The sequence below is a fragment of the Triticum aestivum genome, chromosome 4D, assembly GCF_018294505.1.
Source record: "Triticum aestivum cultivar Chinese Spring chromosome 4D, IWGSC CS RefSeq v2.1, whole genome shotgun sequence".
NCBI classification, from domain to species: Eukaryota; Viridiplantae; Streptophyta; class Magnoliopsida; order Poales; family Poaceae; genus Triticum; species Triticum aestivum.
In genome coordinates, this window is record NC_057805.1 from 482,828,979 (window position 1) to 482,848,115 (window position 19,137).

The 19,137-nt window shown below is 42.3% G+C and overlaps 2 protein-coding genes across 5 annotated transcripts in view; one reads left to right on the forward strand and one right to left on the reverse strand.

Moving 5' to 3' along the window:
- The first annotated feature begins 609 nt into the window (after positions 1–609).
- On the forward strand, positions 610–2,376 carry LOC100037651 (fasciclin-like arabinogalactan protein 8). The gene has a single exon (XM_044520911.1). The coding sequence runs from the start codon at positions 927–929 to the stop codon at positions 2,199–2,201; it is 1,275 nt and encodes a 424-aa protein (XP_044376846.1). The 5' UTR covers positions 610–926; the 3' UTR covers positions 2,202–2,376.
- An 806-nt stretch (positions 2,377–3,182) lies between these two features.
- Positions 3,183–19,137, reverse strand: part of LOC123098836 (callose synthase 3) — a 23,060-nt gene continuing 7,105 nt past the window's right edge. For 3 of the 4 annotated variants that reach the window (XM_044520912.1, XM_044520913.1, XM_044520915.1), the window contains 29 exons: positions 18,095–18,211; positions 17,782–17,899; positions 16,685–17,019; positions 15,766–15,818; positions 15,593–15,653; positions 13,569–13,650; positions 12,726–12,775; positions 12,485–12,571; positions 12,087–12,224; positions 11,890–11,987; positions 11,472–11,804; positions 11,239–11,362; positions 10,276–10,373; positions 10,003–10,141; positions 9,657–9,808; positions 9,287–9,396; positions 9,069–9,185; positions 8,869–8,937; positions 8,557–8,737; positions 7,730–7,877; positions 6,958–7,077; positions 6,744–6,859; positions 6,576–6,659; positions 5,823–5,935; positions 5,424–5,653; positions 4,395–5,192; positions 4,248–4,298; positions 3,908–4,093; positions 3,183–3,791 (listed from right to left, as the gene is read on the reverse strand). In XM_044520912.1, the coding sequence (XP_044376847.1) occupies positions 3,543–3,791; positions 3,908–4,093; positions 4,248–4,298; positions 4,395–5,192; positions 5,424–5,653; positions 5,823–5,935; positions 6,576–6,659; positions 6,744–6,859; positions 6,958–7,077; positions 7,730–7,877; positions 8,557–8,737; positions 8,869–8,937; positions 9,069–9,185; positions 9,287–9,396; positions 9,657–9,808; positions 10,003–10,141; positions 10,276–10,373; positions 11,239–11,362; positions 11,472–11,804; positions 11,890–11,987; positions 12,087–12,224; positions 12,485–12,571; positions 12,726–12,775; positions 13,569–13,650; positions 15,593–15,653; positions 15,766–15,818; positions 16,685–17,019; positions 17,782–17,899; positions 18,095–18,211 (4,557 nt within the window). In that variant the 3' untranslated portion in view covers positions 3,183–3,542. The remainder of the gene's footprint in view (positions 3,792–3,907; positions 4,094–4,247; positions 4,299–4,394; positions 5,193–5,423; positions 5,654–5,822; positions 5,936–6,575; positions 6,660–6,743; positions 6,860–6,957; positions 7,078–7,729; positions 7,878–8,556; positions 8,738–8,868; positions 8,938–9,068; positions 9,186–9,286; positions 9,397–9,656; positions 9,809–10,002; positions 10,142–10,275; positions 10,374–11,238; positions 11,363–11,471; positions 11,805–11,889; positions 11,988–12,086; positions 12,225–12,484; positions 12,572–12,725; positions 12,776–13,568; positions 13,651–15,592; positions 15,654–15,765; positions 15,819–16,684; positions 17,020–17,781; positions 17,900–18,094; positions 18,212–19,137) is intronic. The other variant, XM_044520916.1, reaches the window with a different exon arrangement.

The following is a 19,137-nucleotide window of genomic DNA, read 5'->3' on the forward strand; positions in this document are numbered from 1 at the left end:
AATTTTATTTACTATTTAAAAATATGTACGCAATGTTCGTGCGATAGCGCGTGCTGCATTTTAGCGTGGTTGCTGAAACTACGCGCACGCTAAATTTTAACGCGGCTGCTGGAGGCAGCGCTGCCCGCCGCACTTTTTTAGGTGACGTACTGCAAACTATCTTTTAGCACGGCTGTTGGAGATGCTTTGATGCTTCGCCGATCTACTTACGTGACAAAGAAGCAGACTCAGCCGAAACCGTAAATAAAGTGAGTCGTAAGAATCGACGAGAAAACTAATGACTGAGCACGTGCGCACCTGTCCTGTGCTTTCACCGGTGCAACTTGCAATACTACTATGTACAGAGAGGAAAACAGAGCTGACTCGCCTCGGATTCCACTGCTAGCCTATGGGCCACGTTGTCAGCACTGATCAATCTTCGGATCGATGTCTCCACCCTAACGGCCACACTATTATTTCTTATACGTAGACACGAGAGAGCGAGAGCCAAACTGCCGAATACCATCACCTTGTTATCAATCCTCTTTTTATCAACAAGTTTGTATTAGAATAGACCGGCCGACGCATAATGGAGCGCAATGACCACCACCAAATAAAAACGGCTAGGAATGGAGGAGACACGCCGTGCCAAGTGCCATCGTCGTCCCTACCACCGGTAGCCAGCCAGCCCTCCAATCGCTCGCGCTCCCGCGCCCTCACATGTCAATGTGCTCGCCCGCCTTGCAATTTGCACACCCCAAACCTCACCAACCGCCCATGAACCATACATAATTCGTTAGTTAGTTGCCCACAAGCCATTGCTCATTTTATCCTCACGCTCCCCGCGTGCTCACAGCTCACTCCGGCTAGCCAGCCAGCTTAGGTGCTCGGTCCATTTCAGCGCCATCGATCCATCATCAGTGCGTCGGCCACTACTGAGCTCGGCCATGGCGGGGGCGCAGCTGCGGCGCGTGGTGGCCGTGGTCCTCCTGGCCTGCTGCTGCGGCATGGCGCCGGCGGCGACGGCGAGGGGGATGTCGGCGGGGATCGCGCACAACATCACGTCCTTCCTCAGCGGCCACCCGGAGTACAAGCAGTACAACCAGTACCTGACGGAGACGCGGGTGTGCGACGAGATCAACGCGCGCGCGGGGGTCACGGTGCTGGTCCTCGGCGACGGCGCCATGTCCACGCTGGTGTCGGACGCCGGGGCCGACCTGGGCGCCATCAAGAACGCGCTGCGCCTCCACGCGCTGCTCGACTACTGGGACGTCAAGAAGCTGAAAGCCCTCCCCGCCGGCGCCGACACGCTCACCGACACCTTCTACCAGGCCGCGGGCGGCGCGGCCACCAGCGCCACGGGCAGCGTCAAGATGGCCAAGCTGGAGGGCGGCGGCTTCGGCTTCGCGTCCGCCGCCAGCCCCGGCGACGCCTACGACGCCACCTTCGCCAAGGCGCTCAAGCAGACGCAGTACGACTTCGCGGTGCTGGAGGTCACGGCGCCCATCGAGTTCGACGGCCTCTTCGAAGGGCCCTCCGTCTCCAACCTCACCAAGCTGCTGGAGAGGGCCGGCTGCAAGCGCTTCGCAGAGCTCATCGCCAGCTCCGGCGTGCTCAAGGACTACCAGGCGGCGATGGCGGACGAGGCCGGGCTGACCCTGTTCGCGCCCAAGGACGACGCGTTCCTGGGCAAGGGCGCGCCGGACGTGGACGCGATGCCCCGCGCCGACCTCGTCGCGCTGCTGCGGTACCACGCGCTGCCGGGGTACAACCCGAGGCCGTCGCTGAAGCTGGTGAAGGCGTCGGCCCGGCCGTTCCGCACGCTGGCGTCCACCGCGGGCGGGAAGTACAACGTGTCGGTGGTGGCCCGCGGCGACGACGTGTCGCTCGACACCGGCCTCCGCAAGTCCCGCGTGGCCGAGACGGTCCTGGACGACACGCCCGTGTGCGTGCTCACGGTGGACCGCCTCCTGATGCCCCTGGAGCTCTTCGCCGGCGCGCCCGCGGAGGCCCCCTCGCCGACGCCCGCGCCGGCGCCGTCCCCCGCGGACGCAACGCCGAGCTCCCCGCCCGCGCCGCCACCGGCCGACGCCCCGTCGGAGGCCGCCGCGGACCACGTTCACAAGGACGTCAAGGCGTCGTCTGCCACCGTCGTCACGTCGCGGACGATCGGCGCGCTCGCCGCGGCCGCGTGCTCCGCCGTGCTCGCGTCTCTACTGTGATAATGGGATGTGCCGCACATCCCATTCCGGCCACATTCCTCGTCAGCCCATCACATTCTTCCTGCCCTCCTCCTCTCTCAGCCATGGATTGTTGATTCAACTTGATTGCATGAGCCGCAGCAATTTCTCCGTGTAATTCATGAAAGCATGTGTACAATACATCTTGTTCTTTTTACGTGATGGTTTCGGGAACACGAAGCCGTTACAGAGCAGCCACACCGACACAGCCATTGCCATTTCCGCGCACCACTCACGCTCCATGGATAAACAACACCCGACGATACGGCGGCGACTTTACACGCTGCACTATGGAATTGTAAATTGGATGGAGCAGATCATGCATGTGGCTCGCTCTCGAGTTTTTACTCCTCTTTGTCCTTGGATCGAGGTCGTCCTTGCTGCTGAGCAGGCAGGCCCACCACATGCAGCAGAGCCCATTTGCCGGGCGCTTCAAAATCCGGGGCGATGAGGGTGAGGCCCAGAATAGCGAGTGCGCCTGCCATGCCATTCCACTCGAAGCTCGATCCTCCCCTCAAAAAAAAAAAAACTCGAAGCTCGATCCGGATGAGCTGGCGCTGTCAGTTCCTACGGATTCCGATCAATTTCACCGGACCAGACGGCTCGCAAGTTGAGGACCACTGTCTCTTCTGAAAAATAATTAACGGCAAGTAGACCCAAACATACTAAACTCTGCAGTAAGAACCAAGGACACATACTAACATGCACGGATAAATAATCATCAGCAGGTAAATCAGATCATGATGCTGGAGCTACTTTCATTACAACCGAGAAATTAAGGCATACGTACACTATGTGAAGTGTGCCAGTACTTGTAGTTGCACAACTGCAGGGAGAAAGAAATGATCACCGTAGCACGCGGGAAAAGGTAACACCACGCATCTACCGATGTGGTGCTGCATCACATGATCAATGTACTCAAGGACAGATGTTCCCAACTCACCGCAACTGCTAAAGTGTCCGTATTAACACTTGCTGTAGTATTCACACAAGAAAAAATGGCAATATCCAACGACTACAATTCCTTACATTGCAATTAGCAGTGAAGACTGAAGAGATATATTTCACAACTTGTATGAAGCTGTAATCGCACGAAATATTCTATATCCTGGAATATATTTACAACCTATGTATTCCCAAGTAGTACTATATTTTTTTATGGCAAAAGTCCTAGATCTTGAAAATGGCAGGCAATTGGGCAGAAGAGCTAATTTAGGCCCTGTTCAGCAACCCACCCACTACCAGAATCCGCGAAGCCGGGAAACTGCAGCTCCGCCCGCTCCGGGAGCGGAGTTGTGGAGCGGCGCGATTCCGAACAGGGCGTTAGTCTTTGGTGCTAGCGGCCCTCTCCTTCTTCTGACCGCCAAGAATCCGGGAAATCTGCAGTCCTCTACTGAATGCCTGGTTGAACAGCATCCGCGTCTGGAACTCGGAGACGAAGGGGAACCATGACAGGACAGTAATTGGTGTGAACAGAAGCATCCCCATGATAACCTCGTACGCCCGCGCAAGGGCTCGGACAGATCCCCATAGCCCCGTGACCCGGAAAAGAGGCCTGCAAGCTTGTGCAATCTGGAAGTGATAACAGAGCAACAGTAAGAAAATAGATGAAACAGAAGCAAGCATGCCACCGTCATTACAGTACTAGTATATATGATGAAGCAGACACAAGCAAGAGAAAGACTGACCAGTAGTATTCCCCATCCGGTGGGCAAGAATGCCAGGAAGCATACAAGTATGTCTTTAATAGTCATGTGAAGCAGAACTATCAGCACAACCAAAATAGCGAAGAACGAAACGAATATCATGAACTTGATCAGACGGAAGAACAGCTGAAAGTTCGCGCCGAACCTCCGCCTTCCGACAGATATGATCTGAAAAGACAGTGGGCAATTAGCAATTTAGGAAAGGAATTTAGCCAACGCAACTTTCAGAAATACGGTGTTGACAGGAAATCGTGTTGTTCTGCTATAAACATTTGTATTGACTGATCCATGTTCTATTGGCAAAGCAAGCATGCTCTCTCACCTTCAAAATAACCAGCATCACCAAAATTACGAGCCATGAAATTAAGTAAACCTGGAAGCCACAAAATTGAAAAATGTTAAAAGACCCACCCAACCACCTAGCACAGTCAAAATCAAAACACTTCTCTGAACTGGAGGAAAAGCATACCACGATACTTTTGTTGTTGTTTGTGATAGTTAACTGGTACACAAGGCCATACTGATATATGAAAAACCGAAGGGACAAAATTATCTCAAAGATGATTCCGAGTGTTCCTGTATGCTTCAGATGCTCCTGCTCTATCTCCCACCAGGATTCCCAGCTCTTTTCTGGAGACACACCAATCCCACCACGATTGCTGATCCACTTGTTCCAATCCGACCAATCGTCCAAAATTTTCGCCCACTCAAACCCCGAGGGGTTGAATAGAAATGGTGCAAAGAGCCATGTCAACACTAGGAACCACATGGAGGACGTAACAAAGATATATGCGATGGTTGAGTGGGAGGTTTGACCAAATAGTTGATAAACGATGAGCAGAGTCATCAACTCGATGCCTTTAACAAAGTGGCTGCGAGAATATAGCCTGTAGTTTTCTGCAAACTTTGCATGAAAGACAACAAAGCCCCTTCCGGTACTTCTGTATTGAGCACCTCCATGAAGCAACATACGTCCATAATAGTGAGTCTTGGTACCAAGTGAAAATGTAAAGAACACGGATGCCAGTTGCAAGTTCATCATTATAAATTCACTTAGTGCCTTGCCAAATCCTTTTTCAAGGCCAATTTCCATCATCATGGGCAGGGCCATCAGAAAACCAAGCTGAACAAGAGACTGCGAGGCAAGAGCAACCTGAAGAGCATGATTATGGCTGAATTTCCGTTGTGTTGCAAGCCCTTCTTCAAGTCCACTGAGAGCAAGATAAAGGCGCCCGTACAAAAACACATAAACTGTGAAGACTGTCAACTGAGAGGAGTAAAAGGTGTTAGAAAAAACTATAGGTCATTGTACTCCAAGTGCAAAATAAAAGTCGTTGTGAACATATTGATGGTAGTATCAATATAATATAAATGAGACAAATATGCCTCTTAAGCTGTAAACAATCTCTACAGAGAGAAGTTCATAGGGCTAACAAGATTCATATTTGCATTTGGCAGAGAAACTTGTATGGATATATTCCGAACAAAGTGATCATACCAGTGTACTGAAATAAAATCCCACGGTGGTGAAGTAGCATGAAAGCATTCTGAAGAAATCGAACCGGTGCCCAAGCCGGTAGATATCACGGCTAAGGGTCTGCTCGCCATTTCCATTTGCCACCTTAGCCTCAAACTTGGAGATCTGATTTAGTCCTACATCTCGTCCCTTGCCGACTTGCACATATTCATGATGTGTTACATTGCCGCCACGAAGAGTTGAGTTAAACCCTAATGTATTGAAGACAATATGAATCAAAATATAATACTGATATCTATTTTGTTATCTCTTGCAAGAAAACATCTTTAATGACTACCCTGTTGGCTTTTATAAACACTACCCCCTGAAGCCTTGATCTTAAGAACATCATTGATCACTCGATAAAATCATGTAACAAACCTGCAAAAATATCTTCACTTAAGTTGATACTCCTTGATGCCTTACTGACACCACCCCTCGTTAGATGGAAAAGCCTATCAAATACATCCGGGTGGCCATAGTGGAATCGGACCCTAGAAAAATTCAGTAATAAACTTAGATACAATTAAAAAAGGAGAATTCGTTACACAGATGCAGGATCTGCTAGTTGAATCAAAGCAAATAATGAATGAATTGGAAGAAGAGAACAATATGAAAGTAGACACAAATGATGGACAGTATGAAGTAAATGGCGACACAGAGGAATAACCATGTCATAAGAAATCACTGCACAAGTGGACAATACGTTGAAAGATACATGTACTACTTCCTTGGTTTTATTCATAGCCCTTAACTGTTTCCACCCAGTAGTTATAAAAAATCGATCCAAGACTTGCTCTCTCATAGAATTTTTGGATAACCGCATGTATGACGATTCTTGTGGAACATGAATGCTTGCACTCCCGTCTTATTTTTCGCACTAACTATTGCGAAATAATAAGGGACTGAATATAATGTACTATTAATACTTTTCCAAATACTTCGATACTCAAATAAATACTCTGTGTGTGTGTGTGTGTGTGTGTGTGTGCTCTTTTTACAGTAGTTCACACACTGCCAGAATAAATGTACAGAGTGTTTTTCTAATCATTGAAATGTATGAGTAAATGTATAGTGAAATATTTAATAGGAACCCCGCAAAAAAAAGAAATATTTAATAGGAGAAGATCTCACTTCAGAGGGTTTGCAAGCAGCCGTTGTCCAATAGTCACAAAACTGTGCTCCTGATTTGACATAAACCATGCAAGGGAGGAGACACTGCACCATGGGAGACAAGAGAGGTTTAAGATGCATAGATAACAGAAAATAAAATCTCAATTATACACTACATTATTAATCAACCTGCCAGTAAAAATGTGCTCCCTAACTCCAAGTATAGATGGCTGCCGGATTCCATCTTCTGTAAGGAACTCTTGAAGCAAGTTTCTCATTTTAAGTGCTTCTTCCATATAGTTATCCTACGAAATTAATGGCGTGATAACAAACAAATGAGTTCTTACTAGAAGCATTAGTACAATTTCATAAGTAAAAGCACCATAAGCATGATAGGAGATACCTGGTTCATGTCTATTGTTTGCAGGCCTTCACCACGGGTGAAAATTATTGCATGGTTTTGATTTTCGGGTTTTCCTTCTCCCAATATTGCAGGGCCTGGAAGTTTTATCCGGTAGATAACCTTGGAAACATAAAGATGTGCTCAGATGGTAGAAATGTCACATGAGTCATTTATACAAACAAAAAAGAGTACTCATCCAGAAATCTTTACATTTTTATGGAAAAGGAGAAGTTTCGTGAATAGAAATTGCAGCGGAGATTTTAAACTTGTACAATCATGTCACTTGAACCCTTAAAACATGAATTTGCTAACTGTACCTCCATCAGTCAATGATAGTAAAAGTACCACAAAACACAACTACATAAGTGGCAAGTTTAGTGACCGCTTTATTACGCCATCTGATTTTATTTTCTAACTATAGACTAAATTTCAGAAATAAGTATGAAGACTTCATAGACTAAATTTCCGTTTAATGACGTCCATGAATCAATCAAGTAGGAAGATTACTGCCACCATTTTCAGCATCTAGAAGATAGTTGAGAATGCCCCTTCCATTGTTTTCCTAGTTTATTTTTTCTTCAGTGTTGAGTTGCATTGCCTGTGTTCTTTATATCTTCCATCACATGTTTTAGATCCATACTAGTTTCAGAAAAACAAACAGTGGGTATTTTGGTTCTGCACTGCCCTTTCTATTAGTAAAATTTATTTGCTTCACAAATATGATTTGACAGAAGTTCCGCACCATAGCCTGATAAAATTGAACTAGCATTACCTGATCAAGATTTTGTACTGGACCTGCGGATTCAGAGTCCTTATTTAGAGCAACCTTTACCAATGTAGAGTAATAAGCTGTCTCAATTTGCTTCTCTCCTACTCTATCTTCCACCACATCAATATATGCTACACGCAGAGAAGGGTACCTGCGAGAAATATAACTCCAGCAATTAGTTTACACTTCGAAGGTAAACTCTAAGTAATGGCATTCCTATACTATCAAATTATAATGGGTAAGCAAGTGTACACTTATGTGAACTTTGTGAAGACAAATGTGGGGGAAAGCATGTGTTGTGGCTCTGGGTAATTGCATGACCGTATCAGGGAGAAACAAGAGAAAATTTAAGTTCCCACAGAGATATATGGTTACGGGCTTCCTGCACTATTCCATTGAGCTGCTTCCATATTTTTTGTTTCTCAGAATTGCAATCTAATTTGATCATGAAATTTCTCAGTGCCATATAATATCCCTGTCTCTATGCCCACCAATATTTCGAGATTTTTTAGAACAAGTGAGAAAATTTCATGCGGGTTACATCAAGATATGGGTATTTCACGCAGCAACTAGAAAATGAGTAAAAAAAGGGTAGCCCGGTGCACGTAGCTCCCACTTGCGCAGGGTCCGGCGAAGGGTCCAACCACTTTGGGTCTATTGTACGCAGCCTTTCCCTACATTTCTGTAAGAGGCTTTTTCAGGACTTGAACCTGTGAGGTCACAAGGCAACACCTTTACCGCTGCGCCAAGACTCCCCTTCTAGAAAATGAGTATTTCACTAAATTTATATCCTCTATTGTTATTCAGATATATGCAGAAGGATCATTTACGTTCTCATTAGCTGTAATATGTCTTGGGCATTTGAAAGAGCGGAACGCTTGTCATTTCCATATTGTTGGCATGATACCACATAGGCGAACTTCATATCAGCCAATGCTTCACACTGAGCAATCAAGGACTTCCACTCTTCATCCGATATTGACCCAGCTGCTTTATACCCTTCCATGAGATCTGCAGAAAACGCATGTTACAATCATAAAACCATGCTTGCACTAGTAAAGATGCGCTGCTAATGGTGTTATACCCCCGTTCTTTCCATTTGGCTTTAGCTGGGGAGATAACAGAGACTACAAAAATATTACCTTCATGTTTGGCCATATCTAGAAATGCTTCAAGAACCAAAGCTTTTCGGTAGTACATCATGCCTCTAACTGTTTCAGATCAATCAAATAATTTAAAATTAAGCAGGATCAGGTTAGATTGAGAAAATTTAGCATTTGTTTGAAAAAGGGTGATACATGTAGCTGAATTCAACAAATAAATGCTAACCAATTAATTGTACCTGTTCGAGTTAGCGTTTGGCCTCTGTATGAAGCCCATTGACGAAGCGCTTCTTCCTTCAGTTCTTCATTATCTTTTAGTTCTTCCTCAATCCTTTCCTGGAAGTTCTTCCATTCATCTGTATGCATAACCATACACAATAAATGTCTGGTTGTTTCATAATGTACTTTATTACTTGTGACTGGAAAGGAGAAATTGTTCTTCCTCTTCCCGCTCGACCTGGGTAAATTTTCTGTAGGTAGAACAGAGTGGAAACTCCATCTTCATTTTCCTCTTCAAGATCTTTTATGGAGAAAAGAACATGCTCATTGTAATAAGGAGTCAATGCACTACACACACAAAAAAATCTCGTCATTATAACAGAAATATCTGACATGTGAATCAGAAGCAGATGAAAAGAGAAGAAAGAGGAAGTTGATAAAACCTTATCATTTCAGGCTGTGTGCTATTACATTTTTCTATTTGCCATTTACAGAAACAAATCACTATGGTAGATCTATATACTTGATCTCAGTTTCACAAAAAGAGTGATGCATGCAAGGTCAAAAGAATAGTAAAATTAATGTGCAAGTTACATATAAGGACTTACGAAAATGAAATTGTGTTTCGGACTTTAGGAGCATCAGGCATATCCATAAACAAAGAGTTAGTGAAAAAGGTAAGACGCCTTCTGGCCTCAAGATTTGAAGGAACGTCCATAGCAGACTCTTTCACCGTGAGCAGTAGTTCCAGCCTATTCACCTGGAGTGAAGATTATATCCTTAGACAATAGGTAAACACCCGGTTTCATTAGAACGCAAGAAAAGGGGAACAAGAAGAATTGTATTATCGGCAGGAATTAAGAATGGAGCAAATTGGTCAGGAAATGACCCCCAGTCTATGAAAACAAGAGACATTCACAATTTTAAAAGTTTCAGTTACTTCTTCAATAAAACCTTTTCTTTCCAAGCCTCTGTGCTGACTTCTAGTGGAAACTTGATAGCTCCAGATGGTTGAAATAACTGATATTCATTATCCCATGCTGTCATGCCCTCTGGCCTTTGATATGAACCCCCATGACTTGACTCCAAAATACTGCCATGTTGTAAAAGAAGCAATGAAAAACCACAAATATAAGCTGCTCACAGAATGAGCTCTAAGCAGTAAGATAGCAGGGTGTAGTACTTCATCGTCAGGGATATTTATACATGCTTAAAACAACATTGTACCTAGGAAGTTGGTCTTCCATTATATCTCTCGTTACAACCTCCAGCATATCTTGAAATATCTTTATCACAGCGACCCTGTCTTTCTCATCATTCTTTTTCTGACATCAGTAAACAAAAGAAAGAGGAATGAAAAACAAGAATGAGCACAATGAGGCAAAACAGCATAATATGGTCGCACAAACATGTGAATGGACTACATTTATGCTACAGTATGTCTAACAAGCATTATGTAATGAAAGATATACAAAAGGACAACATGAGCTTACGAATCGACATCAATACAAAGAGGCAAGTAGGAAAACGTCTAGATATTTTCATTAAAAAAGGTCTAGCTATTTTCATTAAAAAAAGGTCTAGCTAGTCTTACATTAGGAAAGATTGCACACTGGTCATGGCTATAGTACGTAACCATGCATTGTCCAAAAGAAACACAAAGTGTCATGTGCTGGCACAAATCACTGGAACCACCACTAATGTGTTATGAATAGTATTCACATACACACACACACGTCTGCTTCGTGTTAGTGTGCTGTTCCAGTTTCTATCTGGTTACTGGAAAAAAGATAGACCATTTTGATTTGCTCAAATTCGGGAAAATAAATTAGACTGCTGCTAATAAGTTGCTGATTAAGTTGTTGTGCCAGCGTATTTAGACAAGCTCATGAAAGACAAGTACCTCCAGTAAAGAGTTCTAAGGTGGCATGAGAAGACATTGGGTTAATCAGTTATTTGTGTACACTATCGACACTTAAAGGAAAGGAAGAATGCAACTTTAAAACACAAAATGAAAATGATATTGCTTTGTATTGAGGTGCATACTTTCCAGCAATATATCCATATTTGTACTTCTAAAAATGGGAGAAATAAATTGTACCTTTTCCGTAATTCAGTAGAAAACCAAAAAGAACTATAACTTATTGTTTATGACCTTGTTTTTTATAACTGGAAATATGTCATACATACCAAGAATTCTACCAATTCAACAAACTTATTGTAGAGATCTGGCAGGGATTGCATATTCAAATCTGTAATAACTTTGTCCTCAGCAATACACTTTTCAACTTCAGTAAATATAGTATTTATGACCCTGAAAGCAGCACGAATAAAATGAATCAAGTACACCATGGATCAGGCAACTATTTCTCACAAGTTTAATAGATATAGTCTAGGACTCATAAAAGGTATAGGAGAGATACCTTTTCTCTTGTTCACCATGTACAAGATCATTGATGATGTTTTTACATGATGCATAACATTCTTTAATTGCACAAGAAAAATAATAATCGTTTTCAATCCTCTTTTTCAAGTCACGGTCTTTACCATTGCTATCCTTCGCCATGTCAACGGCTATGGGGACCTGTCCATTTGCATATAAATAGAAGGGGATGAGGGTGGCTTCCCATAAATTAGAAATAAAATAAACAAAGTAAAAGCAGAGAAGAACCATGCTGGCAAGCAAAAATGGAGGCCACTGCGTAACACGAAGACCCTGATCAGCCACATATGGAACAAGTAGCAGCTCCTTCTCCCTATGTTAAAAACAACAGCATTTGCTTATGGTCAGAAAGCATAAGTGCAGTTGAAAACTTATAATTCATAGTACAATCTAATCACCTGTTATCTATAAGGTCTTCCTCACGGAAGCTAGAGACAATTTCATTCCACATCTGTGCAAATCTTGCAGCTACCTTCTCCTTGTCTTCATGCGTCATCTAAAATGTAGTATCATTAACAATATATTTCAAAGAATTAATATCGAACAATAAAGTGCGAGAATACCACAATAATATGTAATTGAAGTATATGAGTACCTCCTTGAAACGATTCTTGAAATTAGACCTTAGACCTTTCTTCCGCCTTGCATCAGATGTTTCAACCGGAACTAGACAATCATTAACGGCTAAAGGTATTGAATCAAAGCGAGACCGCAGCATTCCAAGTGTGCGGATCTGTCTCATCCAGGAAAGAAAAAGATATTTGTAAATGATTTCTTTTGAGAAACTCATTCATATGATTTGTAAAGCATTTATTTGAGAAATTACAATCATTAGAACTGCCTACTGAGGAGCCTGAGTCATGTTAACAAAAAAGCTTCATGCTGGAATAAAAGAGTTACGCTATGAAAGAGGGACCACGTCATAACAGAGAAGTAATGGTGGTCTGTTTGATGAATTTGTAAATAGACATCACCGAACAGTTAAAAGATAACCTCGCCAAGTCGTTGGAAAGCACCATAAACTCCACCAACTAGAGTGGAGAAGATTGTATACCAAATTTGTGTGTCCATGAAATACACCTGGAAAGGGAAAAATGCATATAATCATTGTCGTGCTCTCCTCTAGTGCACAAGTGAAACTGTCATAAAGTGGCGGCCTCCTACTTTTTGTAATCGGTCACATGGTCATAATAGGCATTGAACTTTCCATCAAAAACAAAGGAAAAGAATTTACCAAAATGACTGGGGCCCAAAGTGAAATTACAACGCCAATGTTGCCCTTCGCTGCATAACATGATTAAGGAATGTTATAAACAAATAAACACCAAATGATCATCTCTGCAGTGTTTTAACAAAATTGACCCTCTGTTGAAAGTTCAGCCAAACAGAACTCTAGTCCAAAAATTTAACCAAATCAGTGCTGTGCATCTTAACGTTGAGAAAAACTTGGCATATTTGTAGAAACGGCGATTCACAGGTCAGCGCAACCATCACCGGCTCAGCGTCATTCCCGTTGGTGCTGAATGATTTGCCAACCTAAACGGTTCAGTTGTATGTAACACATGCATTGGTCGCACTGCCAAGTTAGCTGAGTGAGTGGTGTAGGTGTGTGCTTGGTGAAGTTTGGCTCCTTGTACGTGAGATATGCATAGGAATAGAAGATAAAGTAGAATTTCTAGCCGCTGTTGCATGGCAAATATTAGCAGTGTTGCCATGTGGTGCTCAGCCTGCAGTGCATGCAGTTTTTTTTCAAATGTTAGTGCATGCATTTTTCTATCAGTTGGTAACATGGGTTGGCGGTGCTGGCCAGCGCCAAAAGAATGGCACTGAGCTCTCAAAGCTCAACGCTGGTAACAATGGCACTGCCATGTGAATCATCATTTCAACCATCAAAAGGTTGACTTTTGCTCAATGCGAAGATACATGGCGCTGACATAGCCAACGTCCGCACCGGAATGGCTGGTGCGAAGCAAAAAGGTCAGACTTATTTAATATTTCGGACTAGGGTTGCTTTTGGCTGAACTTCCGATAAAGGGCCGAGTTTGTCACTTCTCACATCTCAGAAAGACATAAATACCTCTTGGAAAAAACTCATGCCACCGGAAATGATTTATAGGGAATTTCATGATATCCTTGGTGGGTTCAACAAGAGGCTTGATCTATAAGAACAAGTGGAACAGTTAAGTTAAAGATGCATTTAGTTCAATACCAATTTATTTGAACAAAGCAAAATAAATCAGATGAAAATTTGCATCGCGTAAAATCAATCAGGCTCAAATACTCCTGCGGCTTCAAAATGTAACTCTTCAACGTATTAGACCATCATGTTTTGCACTATCTCATAAGTGCAACATCTCCAACACACAAGTTTGTGAGAAAGTTGCACTCGAGCTTCATCAACTTGTAGTTGTAACAAAGTGTGGCTTACCTTGGTAAACTTGGAATCTCCAGTTTTCTCCTAAGGTTCCAGTTTAGATCCATAAACTTGCAAGTTTTCTCACTTGTCATTACTACAAAACTATTGTAGGGCGCTAAAATGGATGGTTGGTGCAAAGATCCGGTGGCATTATAACTATTAGATTAGATAGTTGCAAGTACAGTAGCAACTGAAAATGGAGGTTCAATATTGAGATGCATTTGGAATTTTATAGATAGATGTATGTCAAAGCAACAATTGGAAGCCACTTCAGGATCGTTAATCCCATATCTTAATTCAATGCCAGATCATGGTGCAAACACTTCTTTGGTAAGTAAGGATCTATGCAAGTTTTGAAGTATTAAGGACCTTTTTTTCAGGGATAGGTGTAAGGACCTAACTGGACCATCTAGAAGAATTTTGCCCCTTTCTAAGGTCAAGCTAGAAGGGGAGCCTTGGCGCAGCGGTAAAGCTGTTGCCTTGTGACCATGAGGTCACGGGTTCGAGTCCTGGAAACAGCCTCTTGCAGAAATGTAGGGAAAGGCTGCGTACTATAGACCCAAAGTGGTTGGACCCTTCCCCGGACCCTGCGCAAGCGGGAGCTACGTGCACCGGGCTGCCCTTTTTTTCTAAGGTCAAGCTAGCTTTTATGATCATTTATTAGCTCTTATATATGTGGAATAGTTATATTAGGCCATACAATTTAGATTTACTTTACGATTGACTGATTATGTACCCTGCTACCGATTATAAAAACACTAGCTACTACACTTCGGGTACACGCTATTTAAACCAATGCCAACAATCTATCACAAATTGGTAGACACTCAAATTGTTGTTCTGCCATGTAGGATGTTCAGTAAGTTAATATTCCAAAAAAAAGATGGTAAGTAACAAATGTAAATTACTACTCCCTCCGTCCCAAAATTCTTGTCTTAGATTTGTCCAGATACGGATGTATCTAATACTAAAACGTGACTTGATACATCCGTATTTAGACAGATCAAAGACAAGAATTTTGGGACGGAGGGAGTACCAGTGACCTCTCTGGCCAAACACGACTAGCTCGACCAGAAAAAAAAATCTTTCACTGATTTTGGCTGAATGTTATTATTACTCCCTCCGTCCCAAAATAAGTGTCTCAACCTTAGTACAACTTTGTACTAAAGTTAGTACAAAGTTGAGACACTTATTTTGGAATGGAGGGAGTAAGTTTCATGCACCAACCCAGTAGAACCTTCAACACCCCCTCTCACGTGTGGCTCGATAAGGCCTAAACGTGGATAGAAAGAGGACAAGCAAAAAATTAATTTAAATTGTGAAAGCCGAGACTTGAACCCAAAACCTCTTGGCTCCACTACCATATCAAGTTTCATATACCAACAGGTAGAGCCAAAAGTTCGACCTGGGAAAATGTTGGGCAATGCACTTATACTTCAACACCCCTCTCACATGTGGCTAGATAAGGCCTAAACGTGGATAGAGAAAGGGCAGGCAATGTTTTTATTTAAATTGCGAAATCTGAGACTTGGCCCAAGACCTCTTGGCTCTAATGCCATATTAAGTTTCATGCACCGACCAGTAGAATCAAAAGTCCAAACTGATGGACAAAGTTGGCAATCTAAATATACTTCAACACTATTTGACATAAAAAAGAAGATAAATTGGTATGTGTATATAATCACCTCGACATAGTAGCTAAATACGAACTTTGTCAAAAGAAGAGCAACCCAAAACATGGTGTACCTGAAAAAAACGAAACAAGAGCCACATCTCAATATACAACCTTGCAATTACATATGTATTGTTGATTATCCTGGATTCAGTATGTAGTGAACACTAACATACGGGCTCTTACATGAAAAGTGAAAAGGCGCTTTCATGCATTCCCCTACCAACAAACAGGCGAGTCTGCATAAATACAACAACATAAGTTCACAATGTTCAACTTGAATTAGTAAATAAATTATAAAACTTCTATTGAAATTTCAGTGGAAAATTCATATGTGGCATCAATGTCAAAGAGTAAATTACACCGAGATGTATCTTAGAAACTAAGAACCAAATTCAAAACCAAAACTATAATAACTCAGAATATTATTATTTTTAAAATTATTGTATATTTGTAAACATTTTATACATAATTACTTTGCATTTACATAACTTTAAAAACCTGCATTTTTAATGTTATCATTTTATATATTTGATTTTAAATATCAACTTTACCTTAGCATTATTTTATTTTAACAGAATGATATTCAGCTAACCGAAAACAAATCAATTTCATTCTACAGTCACTTTTTAATGTTTTTGCAGTCATATAGACACAGTTTGTTTCCCATCATATAAGTACTCGAGGGAAGTGCAGAACATAAAAGGATTTTTGAGAGCATTATATTCTTGATGGTTTAAGGCAATGTTAGCTTTGGTAAATGAAATAGTAGCACAAATTTAATTTTTCACTAGCATAACGTACATCCATTGCTAAGGAACCACAAGAAACAATTCAGTCATACTGGATTAGTAGTCTATTACAACCAATAAAGAAACTCAATCAAGCAGCCAACACTGCACTTGTGTAACTGCCGCAGCGATGTGAGCACCATTGCAAGGTATGATTTGTTTTTCTTCAAATTGGAGCGGTATGGTGGGTTCTAGATGGATGAGGGAGATTGGGATGGAGTGGGGAAGTGAACTGACCACTACCACCACCAACTCCAATTTATAAGATACAGAGTGGTAGAGAGATAAGTAAAATTCACTCAAATGTAAATTACCTGAGACCACCACATGATCAATCTCATGAGTTTATAATCTGAACCTTCAAGTTTCCGGCGTAGTAATGGAAGAGCGAAAAGTACAGCAGCTAGCATATCGGGCAACAAGTATACGACTACTGCAATGATGAAGAGTGATGGTTGATCTGGACCATTTCCGAACCAGTTTTTGATGGTCCTAATAATTCCTGTCGGTTTCTCCCAGGTGTATGCATATGTAACTGACAGAAGTACAACCCACATAGCTGCCAATATGAACTTCAGGACATATCTCAGTTTGACCATAAATTCCATCGTTCTCCTGGCCCTCCAATTAAAGATTATGTCAAGTGTAGCTGTAAATAAATACAAATGAGCATTCAAATCACAGCTGAATTTGACTAAACTACATAACAATCATGAATGCTGGCAGTACAGCTTTATGCTCGCTGAAAGATATTAGTGCTACACATTATGAGTTTGGGCCACTGGGTGACTCCAAGTTGAACTTCCTCCATAGCCAACTTTCATTGTAAAACTTCTATCATGACACATTCCTTTGACCGATTCTAAACTTATTCAAATAATCCACCCATTCCCAAATGGTAACAGCATATAGGCATAATTTACTCTGTTTCATATTCAGAGATGATATTGTGCTGCGAACCTAGTCATGCCTGTCTCATGTGAAAGTTAGAAGAATGTGGTGCCAGGGTTTCCCAGAACTTCAGCAGCACGCCACTTGTGACTGTAACCCAGATTAAGGATGAGCAAGAGCAAGTACATGACCAATGCTAAGAATCTACAGGCTCTTATATCAGGGGGGAAGGCTTTTGGTCTTCATTTTTTCCTCTTTTCATGGTTTGTTTGTTCACAGACTCCTTATGCAATGAAATTAGACAAAACTTTAGTCGTTCGCTTAAAAAAAGTGATATTCTACATGGCCAGTTACATGTATGAAGAGGGAGAAGAAGCATATGTGGCATGCTCGCACTCGAAGAGAAAGAGCGGGGAAAGAATACACAATCAAGTAAAATTAGGATGTGAGCTAGTAAAAAAGGTTAAGGAATAAAATGTAAAAGAGTCACTGTAGCAGGGTGGTTATCAAGATCCCATACCTTTTCCAAGATTTAGTATAGAAGAAGTGATAAAGATGCTCAAGATCTCCTTGAAAACCAGAGGATCAAAAATATTACCTAATGACCCTCCTTCACTCCAAGCAAGAATAATCATAATCTGGCATTAAAAAATCAATATTATATTAAGCTGAAAATGGTATTTCATCTATCTAATCTACCATAGGTTGTTTAAGTGCCTTGCATATAAAAGCACTTCTCAACTTAAAGCATTTGACTCTGCAAAGATATGCACAAAATGACGGATGTGAAATCTGCGAGGACAGATAGTTACCACCAAAGTGGAAGTGAATACCTGAAGAGCTAGAATAAAGAAGCTCCACATTCTATCGAAACTCCTGAATATGTGCCAAAACGAACGCAGCTCCACAAAATTGACCTTCCCTTTCTGCTTGTCAGCTTTTATTGTGCCCTGCAAATAAATAATTACACTAGTTGTTGTCGTTGTACTTCAATGAAATAAGGACATAGCATGATGACATGAAATAGATCCTAAAAGGGACATTTTGGTATATGCCACTGCTAAGCCTTGACCTACTTTATATGCCGCTGTAAAGGTTGTTGTATACTGCAGAGACTTATTTTGATTTATTTTTTATGCCATTACTGTTACACTCAGTGCGTTTTCTCATTTGGCTACAATTGGCAGCAGAGTTCTCCTCGACTCATGCTACCTCCCTCCACCTACCTGAACCCTTCATCCATTGCCCGGATGCAATCTCTGTAAATGCATATCGGACTAACCTCGAAAGCTCAGCAAGTGGTGGGCCCGCCCACAAGGCGTCGTGCAGCATGCATGTCAGCAGCGATGGCATCCGAGGGAGGTTAGCAATGCAGCTTATGATTTGGAGAAATATACTTAACAGGGTCGTTCCCTATGCTGTTTGGAATTATTTTTGGCATAAAGCTGTGTTTTCAAACTATATATGTGTTTAGTACAGTACTATTTTGGCGCAAGCAGTTGGGTCCACAACCCCTGTTGGCGACGGACATTGGAGTTCCCAATTAATAATCATGAAAAAAATTCATGGAGTAGAGCATGCTATAATAGGGGACCTACAAAAATTCATGCAAAAATACAAGCATTTGTATACTGTAAAAAAAAGAAAAATGGATAGTGCTGCCCTATTCATTTATCTTTTTTTTACATGATGTACATTTTGAACAGAAAAATGCAGCACATTATAGCACCTTCTACATCCAAGAAGTTTTTTGGAGGATTACCACTAATTAGTCTTCGTCTCCCCCTCCCCCTCCCGAGTCGCCCCCCGCGTGGGCGGCCGGGAGGCCCCCAGATCCCGTCGGCCGGCCCTCCCCCTCTCCTCCTCCTCCTCCCTC